Consider the following 9,318-nt stretch of genomic DNA (forward strand, 5'->3'; position numbering starts at 1 on the left):
CATGCGACTTGTAGGGGTTGTGGGGAGCGCGATTGCCATCCAAAATCAAGATCTTCTTATGGCAAGTCGCCCGTAACAGAATCGCAAGCGGGGATCAGATCCAAAAATGACATGGCCCGGGAGATGGCAGATGTGTGTGGTGTGGCGAAAGTGAAGATCGGGATCATATCCTGTTCCGTTGTATTATGGTTAGACTTATGTGGAGTGCAGTCCGATCGACAACTAGTTCCACGTGGAACCAAGTGGGTTCTCAGATTTTTACCGGCTTGCGGCCGCCACTTGTGGGAGGGATAAAAGGATGACATGGCTAGGATTTGGGGCCCTAGCATGGTTTCTTTGGACCACTCGAAATAAAGCGCTAATAGAGGGAGTTTTTATCAGACATCCAGCTGATATGTTATATAAAATGGTGTCTTTCCTGCAGCAATGAAAGCTTCTGGCAAAGCGATGGGACAAAGGACTCGTGGAGGATCTCGTCAGAAGGACGCGCATTATAAGGCGCAGATGCCAGACATCTACATGGCGCCTCTGCTACCTCGAGAGCTATCATGGACACTTAGCCTTTACTAGCGCCGCACCGCTATGTATCCGCCTACGAGCTTGCACCCCTTTTATTCTTGTTCTGGCATGTTTTTGTTTCGCTTTGTAGTTGGTTTGGATCATGACTGCTGGGCGGGATTGTCGGATTCGTAAGAGCCTCATTCTAAGGCCGGGCAAGCGCCTCCTTTCTAAAAAAAATAGGTAAGGAGAGCCCTCTCTCACTGGCTATATGGCCCCACCATTTCCCACTGTCTCGAACCTCGGTTTCCGCGCATAAAGAAAAGGAGAGCTTTCCGCCGCCACGCAGCTCCACTCCACAGTCTCCATTCCGCCCCGCCACTCCCAAACCCCCCAAAACCCTCGTCGACCTCCCCAAATCACCACTCCCCTTCTCCCCAACCCCTCAGACCTAGGGTTCCTTCCGCCGAGCCCCCGCGCCAATGTCGAGCGGCGGCGACGATTACAAGCGCGAGGAGTCGGTGGCGCTCATTGTCATCGTCTCCCTCGCTGCGCTCTCGCTCCTCTCTCTCATCGCCGCCTTTGCTTACTACTGCTACATCACCCGCAAGGTCTCCCGCCGCCTCAACTCGCACCCACTCCCCAAGCGCTCCTCCTCCCCTCCCCCGCTGCCCCTGCCGGCTCCCGTGATCCCCACGCAGGGGAAGGAGAGCCCGTCCAGCAACTCCGCCAGCGATGGGGCCGCGGCTGGGGCGCTGGTGGTCGGCGCCGAGAGGGGCGTGCAGGTGTTTGGCTACAGGCAACTGCACGCGGCGACGGGCGGCTTCGGGCGGGCGCATATGGTGGGGCAGGGGAGCTTCGGGGCCGTCTACCGCGGGCTGCTCCCCGACGGGAGGAAGGTCGCGGTCAAGCTCATGGACCGCCCCGGGAAGCAGGGCGAGGAGGAGTTTGAGATGGAGGTGAGCTGGTCTGGGCCGTAACGTTGTAGTGGTACGAATTGTGCATTTCGGGTACCTAGTTCTAATGGTAAATGCTGGTTCTTCAAGTGGCCATTCCACCACGGCCAAGTTTGTGCGGCCTGAATGGAGAAATCACGGTGTTTGCTGAGCGGAAATGGGGTCGCTGTGGGGTTTATTTTGGCTTGCCCTTTGTGAAAGACATTTATGAATCATATGGTGGTGAAGGACAGATGTTTTTTAGTTCAGCTAGATTGTTGGAGATTTTTGGTGTCATTTTTCTGGAAGCTTTCAGGCTTTCAGCTATTTCTTGGTTTCTTAGTTGTATTGGCTTCAAATCGATTTTGTTTACGGAATCAAACCAGATATATGAAGAGCTTAGTCCGAAGGCTTGACTGCTTGTAGTCTTGACTATATGTCAGGTTGTAATATTTTGAATTTTAGCTAGAGGTTGGTGCTATTTGACTTACTAAATCCTTATCAATTAATTAGTTGTGTGGCTGGTAAATTTGGTAATTTGGTGATGTTTATTCTGATGCGATCTTTATGTAGGTTGAGCTGTTGAGTCGGCTTCGATCATCTTATTTGTTAGGCTTGATTGGCCATTGCTCAGAGGGTGGACACCGGCTACTGGTGTATGAGTTCATGGCTAATGGGTGTCTCCAGGAGCATCTTTACCCAAATGGAGGTATGGCCATCTTTATTACATCAAATATGTATGTGCTTGTCCATTTGATGTGCACAGATCATGAAAGGTGTTTGACATTGTTACTCAAGTCCCACAACATTGAAACAACAGAGTATGGGTCTTATTTGGGCGGGATCTATATCCCTAGTGTTAGTTTGCATTGGCTTTGGTTGGCATAATCTTCGAATTCCAGAGCTAGTACATGTAGGGACCTAACTGAGTTCATTGGTTTAAGGATTAATACTGGCAGTATTAGGTTGGGGATGTTTTGTTGTGATGCATGTCCAGAACCCCGTGTACTAGTTGGAGGAGGAAAGAAATAGACATAATGATTTTGTCTTCCTGTAGAAGCAAAGATTATATGTGACTACAAGGAGGGGAAGTTAGCATTAAACAACAAAAGGTGAATTGTCTAAGTTTGATTTATATGACTTTTCAGCATTTGACAAATGTTATGGGAAGTTAAATATTTTTATGTAAATAGTCCGCTTTACAACCTTCAACTCTTGCCGAAATTCACATTATTACCTTCAACTCTTAAATGGATTATTTTTAACCTCCAACTACCAAATCTATTCCTTTACAACCTCGGTCCAGTCTCAGGTGGTTTCGCCTTAATATGATGCCACGTAACGAACAACCTGGACAACTCATCCACGTCATCAGACTGCCATGTCAGCCAACTGCATAAAGAACTTCTCACCTTGCTATTCAGGCTGCTATTTAGAGAAAATTAGGTATTTAATGCAATTTTCTGATACGGTAGTCCACTGGTGTGGATAAGTAGTCCAGGTTGTACTCCACATGGCATCTAAGTCAGCATGAAACCACCTGAGTCGGGACCGAGGTTGTAGAGTTCACAGATTTCATCCTTAGAGGTTAAAAAAACAATTTAGGAGTTTAAGGTTGTAAAGTGAACTTCAGTAAGAGTTGAAGGTTGTAAAGTAGATTCTTTTTCTATTAATATTATGACTAGAGGTTATGGCAATACTCCTTTAGTATCATTGTAATCGTTTGATGCTTGAATGTGTGGTAAAGATCATGGAAAGCATTTTTCACATAATGCTAATGTGGGATAAATTGTTTACAGCTTCACCGAGCCTTCGTGAGGAATAGAGTTGGTACATTATCGGGGCTATTTGGTTTTCAGGAACACCAATCCATCATGGGTTGGTTGGTCTATCATGGTTGGTCCCTCGAAATTGGTGGCATGACCTAATCACACATTTATAACTAAATCTATGTAGTTAGATGCGGTAATGGATGGACCAACCATTCCATTCCTCAAGCCAAACAAGGGGCTAGGATTTTTTTTAGAAGACGATGGAAGCGTTTATTACCCCCGCTGCATCAGCCAAATATTGCATGCAGTTAAACTTATTAAAATGTTTATTACATCAAGAAAAATGATCTCAACCAAAAAGGGAGAGACCAAAAGATCCAGATAATAACTCACCAAGCAAGACTACTCTATAAACTAAGAAATCTGTCACTGATACGTCATCCAAATCGGGACATAAATTCTGTGGTAATCCGTTCGAGCCACTTGGCGCCAACCTCCATCAAATCCTTGCACTGCTCCTTTTGTAATAATGCCCATGACCTCAACCAATTGGTGCATGAGAGTAGCACCTGCATGTAAGAGAACTTTCTTTTTGTCAAAAAGAACATCATTCCTGCATAGCCAAACGGACCAAAATAACGCTGCTGCCCCCACAAAAATGAGTGGTTTTCATGACTTATCAACCCCCCAGCGGCAACCATGACTTAAAAATACGAGAAAACCACAAGGTGGTGTGATGTTATACAGGACAACACGCTGCACTAGCCAACACACAATCAAAGAAAAGGTGTTGGATAGTTTCCTGCAAAAACTACAATGTGTGTCCGCCTGCCACTCACGCTTTATTAAACTGTCCTTAGTAAGGACTATGCTCGTGCATAAATACAATAGGAACAGTTTAATTTTAAGAGGAAGTTTGAGACGCCATAATAGACCCAAAGTGGTCGGACCCTTCCCTGGACCCTGCGCAAGCGGGAGCTACATGCACCAGGTTGCCCTTTTTTTTGAGACGCCATAACCATTTTGTTCTAAATCTGACTCGCTTATCCATTAAAGCCGAATACATGGAGTAAACAGAAAACACTTCTGTGGTCTGAAGATCCTACCTAAACAAGTCTTGTCCCTGAGTTATTGAAGCTCCACTACTTTGAGGACGATCTCATTCCAATCAATTAAATGCTGTCCAAGCAGTGCATGTCGAAAATCAACCAAAGTATTCTACACCCTGAAAACAGCGTCTACCGTGGCATCCTTATGACGGACAATATTAAACAATCTTGGGTACATAGCTGATAAGGGCATGTCCCCAATCCATTTATGTTCCCATAAACGCACCGGTTCCCCATTCTCTACCTTAAACGATGCAAATTGCGAAAAAACTTTCTTCACCTTCATTAGACTCTTACAGAAGTGTGAGTCCGTTGGCTTGGCTTCAACCGAAGTAAGTTGTTTGTGTCCCAAATATTTGTTTCGCAATAGCGATTGCCAAACACTGTCCTCGGTTAACAACTTGAATATCCATTTACTCAAAGGACACCTAGGATTGCGTGATCAATTCACCATCCGGTTCCTCAAACCAAACAGTTCATAATACCTAACTGTCAAACCTAGATAATCATCTACTTCAAAGTTTCAGTCTGAAATAAAATCAATCGTATTTTCAAACTATGAAGAATAAGCACAAGGGTATATCTAGTTCCCAACATACATGCTGTCATTTGATGCTCCAACCAATTAATCGTTGTTTCTGTCTCTAGGTTGTTGATTAATTGGTAAATGTAATGGATCTCAGCAAGGTTAGTAGGTACCTCACGAATTTGAGTATAGGTACAATGTTAGTAGTGTCACGCCTTCTGTAGTGCACATATAGCATTTATTCATGAGGTCCTATACCCCCCAGAAATTATTCATGCAGCTTCTTAACTAAATTGGAGCCATTTACATGTTACAAGATGAGATTTAAGTGTAGTATCTAATATCAATGCTATTGGCTTCGTATCTTTGTGAAAGAAAACATGCTTACCGTCTGCTGGTGTCAGTTTATTTATTAGTAGTAGAAGAGAGTAGGAACTACTAGTGAAACAAATAGGTTTCAAGGCCAACTTCTTTCTTCAAGATAAGAACTTGCTTGTCCTATCGTTTAGCTTGCATCTTTAATCAGGAAAGAATGGACCGTGTCCTGAATAAAAAAACCATTTCTTAGAAAATTGTGAAGTTGTTTATCTTGTGTTTGGTCTGGGACTGATGCCATTCTGTCAAATGAGCTTTCCAGTTTGGTCATCAAATCATTTAGCATTTTGTATATGGACTTTGTCGAGGTGCCTTTTGAAGGTAAATTAGCATTTTCAAAAGATATTTGTAAGTCTATATATGGCGTGTTATCAACTTAGGATAATTCTTGATATTATAATTTAGAAATGTGCAAGGCGATATGTACTACCAGTTACACACACAGATGCACCAGTCCCTTTGCCACTGAATACTTTCCTGTTCCTTCCTTGCCGCCAGATTTATATTTTCTTCCCTCAATGCCAGCAATGGTCACCATGTTGCCCCTGTGCGATGGTACTTATTTATACACCCTATAACTCAAGGTCGTAATGGTCAGATAGATGTCATAGAATAGAAGTGATGAATGAAATGAAAACTGGTGGCTTGGAAGGAACAAAGGACTTGTTCATTGGTAATCAGGAGCTTGAGAGTTATTTGTGGCATAGGGGGCTTTTTCTCTATATCGTACGCTCTTGCTTTGTTAGTATGCGTTGGCACTCTTTTATGCATGCATCTAGTTGGCAGTTTCTGAAATGCCATTTTTTAAGATTGATATGGAAATGTTAGTGTAATGGATAAGTATTAATCGGCACTATTCCTTAAGCCTGTTGTTATCGTCGATTGACAATGTTAAAGCTATCAATGTAGGTTCCTGTGGTGGCATCTCAAAATTGGACTGGCCGACACGAATGAGAATAGCTCTTGAAGCAGCAAAAGGTCTGGAGTATCTCCACGAGCGCGTTACTCCACCTGTTATACACAGGGACTTCAAGAGCAGCAACATTCTCTTGGACAAGGACTTCCATGCAAGAGTCTCAGACTTCGGTTTGGCCAAGCTTGGATCTGATAGAGCTGGTGGTCATGTGTCAACTCGAGTTTTAGGCACGCAGGGCTATGTCGCACCAGAGTAAGACTAGATATACCTTTGATTTGCTTCGGAAAAGAAATAACTTTGATTTGCAGTCCTTATGTTAACTTTTTTTTCTCCTGAGCATGCAAAGTCCATCGTGCAGGAACTTAAATTTGGTACTGACATGTGCAATCCGACTATTATGTCTAATACTGTGCACCTGCTGGAAATCTGTAGATATGCATTAACTGGGCATTTGACAACCAAATCAGATGTGTACAGTTACGGGGTTGTGCTTCTGGAATTGCTTACTGGCAGGGTACCAGTTGATATGAAGAGGCCTCCTGGGGAAGGTGTTCTAGTTAACTGGGTAAGCAACTAAGCATAACATAAGCTGAAAAATTGAGTTTCAGATAGTTGTGGCCTTTATTTCTATTTTGTTTCTGCAATTTTGAAGCATAACATTAATTGAATAATGTATAGAACTATAGATACCATAGTCTACATAAATAAAAGTGCCTTCCTCTAAAAATATGTATGTTAGAGTACGTATTGATACATCTCCTCCTCTTATATAGAGAGGTTTACTTGACTCCCCAGCAAGGCTTACTTGACCCCTAAGCAAGCGACCCTTATCTCTAATTAACCCTAAGACTAACGGGCTATACCGCCAGCCCAGGCCCATTAGGCCCATTACGTACTCTAACACTACACCCCACCTGGACATGCAGTTTGTCCTCGAGCTGCAACCTAACCAACTTATAACCATGACTCGGCGCAACACAAACCTAACACCTAAAAACAAGCTTTTTACATCTCGGCTTGTTTTATTACTCTCAACCTGAAATGGACTGGGACGCTTTATTTTGGACCCTTGAACATAAAGTGGACACCATCTGCATGTCAGACGTGCACGTGTACAGCTACCTGGATCCCATGGACACCATCTGGACAAAAGGAGTGCATGTGTATGGCCACCTGGAAGTGGTCGCAAGAGCGACCAACAGAGGCGCCCTCGCGGCGGCCGGCGGCGGAATGCAGTGGTGCTACACGGTGCGCTCCTGTCGGTGACACCATGCCTTCTTCCCGCCAGACGGCTGTTGGTTGGCGCCGCACAGAGAAGAGTGGACGGCTGGATGGGGACGCCCTGGGACGGCGGCGACGCTGATGGGAACGAGGTCGTCGCAGTCCCGTCGTAGGGCATCCCATACTAGTACGAGATGACCGGCGCCGTGGTCGCGTCCGAGGGCGGCGGCGGCGGGGGTAGCTGCTGTTGGTGTGGCGGCGGAGGAGGTGGCTGCTGGGGATGCGGCTGGGGCGCATAGGGCCCGACGAGGAAGGCCCTGATGCCCGCCACGGCCTGCCGTAATTCCAGGCGGCTGGGGCGCATAGGGCCCGACGAGGAAGGCCCTGATGCCCGCCACGGCCTGCCGTAATTCCAGGATTGTGGCTGTCATCTGCTCCGGGGTGAGGACGAGGGCGGACGGCGCCGGGGCAGATGGCGCAATCGCCCCTGAGGACGCCAGCACGCCCAATGCCGGCGCGCCTGTTGTATGGGGCAGCAGCGCCGATGAAGACGCTGGTGGCGGTGGGTAGGTGTGCGGCGGCGGCGGGTGGGAAGAACTCGGTGGAGGGCTGGACATGATCGAATCCGGGAAAGCTGATACCAGATTGTTATGTGGCTGCTAGAAGGAGGGCGCGAGAGGGCCGGCCGGGGGCCCTTTTGCCCACGACCGGGCAAGAGGGAAGGGGTTTCCTTCTTAATTCTTGCTTGATTAAATTGATACATTTCCTCCCCTTATATAGAGAGGTTTACTTGACTCCCCAGCAAGGCTTACTTGACCCCTAAGCAAGCGACCCTTATCTGTAATTAACCCTAAGACTAACGGGCTATACCGCCAGCCCAGGCCCGTCCGGCCTATTACGTACTCTAACAATGTACGTGCACTCTGATTATGTAATTTCATCTGCGCTATGATTTTCATGTGCTTGTTAGTCACGACATCACTTGTCTTAATTTGGATCCATCTTCCTATTATTGTTCTTGGTAGTAAAAGGTCATGGTTTCATGAATTTTTTTCTCCATGTCTGAACTTTGCATACACCTAACCCTTCACTTGTTGCATTGATGCAGGCATTACCTATGCTCACTGATCGAGAAAAGGTTGTGCAGATCCTGGATCCATCACTGGAAGGTCAATATTCATTGAAAGATGCTGTTCAAGTGGCTGCTATCGCTGCCATGTGCGTTCAACCGGAGGCTGACTATAGGCCACTGATGGCCGATGTCGTCCAATCGTTGGTTCCACTTGTCAAGAATCGTTCGAGTTCCAAACCGTGCAACTCAAATGCCCAAGCATGAAGGCCACTCGACTAGGAAACCGAGTGTGACGGCTATTTTTCTGGGATTTCTATCCAGAAACTAACAGTGGGCAGTGGTTGCTGAGATGATGCGATGTGTATGCTTCTTTATTACTGTACATGATATCTTCCACTTCTGGTGGCGTTCTCGTTCTGGAAGGTGCCTGGTAAGCAGGTAGGTTTATAATTTAAGCATGGATTCAGTCTGATGGTCCCGAAAACTAGTTTTGAGTTTGAAGGGAGGTTCTAAGTCATGTGCCGGTAATGATGATGTTAGGTGGTGAGAAGTTCATCATTACGTTGCAGTGTTGTTATGGGCTGGCGAAATTTCCATGTGATGCTTATTTTTATTTTATTTTGGCTTGACTTGTGTGTTAGGTGTCTCGGAAGCATGTTACTCAATGTCTAATATCCTAGGCTAAGAACACTGATCTCGGCGATGACGCGTAGCAGTGCTTCCGCTGTGTTCTGTATGTGTAATGTATAGTACTAGTTTCTGGAACTCATACCGTTGAGCTGTTATATACTCTGGGGCATCCCTCTGCGCCGGTCAAGTGCAGATGGGTGGGCGAGCTGTCAGATCAAAAGCACATCAACGCCTAGGATCGCTCGTTCCTCCTCATCCACCTCT

The 9,318-nt window shown here is 45.9% G+C and overlaps 1 protein-coding gene across 1 annotated transcript; it reads left to right on the plus strand.

Moving 5' to 3' along the window:
• The first annotated feature begins 860 nt into the window (after positions 1 to 860).
• On the plus strand, positions 861 to 9,070 carry LOC119368401 (probable serine/threonine-protein kinase PBL7). The gene is made up of 5 exons (XM_037633678.1): positions 861 to 1,457; positions 2,007 to 2,142; positions 6,125 to 6,383; positions 6,564 to 6,696; positions 8,461 to 9,070. The coding sequence occupies exons 1-5, from the start codon at positions 981 to 983 to the stop codon at positions 8,686 to 8,688; spliced, it is 1,233 nt and encodes a 410-aa protein (XP_037489575.1). The 5' UTR covers positions 861 to 980; the 3' UTR covers positions 8,689 to 9,070.
• Positions 9,071 to 9,318: the final 248 nt, after the last annotated feature.

This window comes from Triticum dicoccoides, chromosome 1A (genome assembly GCF_002162155.2).
Source record: "Triticum dicoccoides isolate Atlit2015 ecotype Zavitan chromosome 1A, WEW_v2.0, whole genome shotgun sequence".
Taxonomy (NCBI): Eukaryota; Viridiplantae; Streptophyta; class Magnoliopsida; order Poales; family Poaceae; genus Triticum; species Triticum dicoccoides.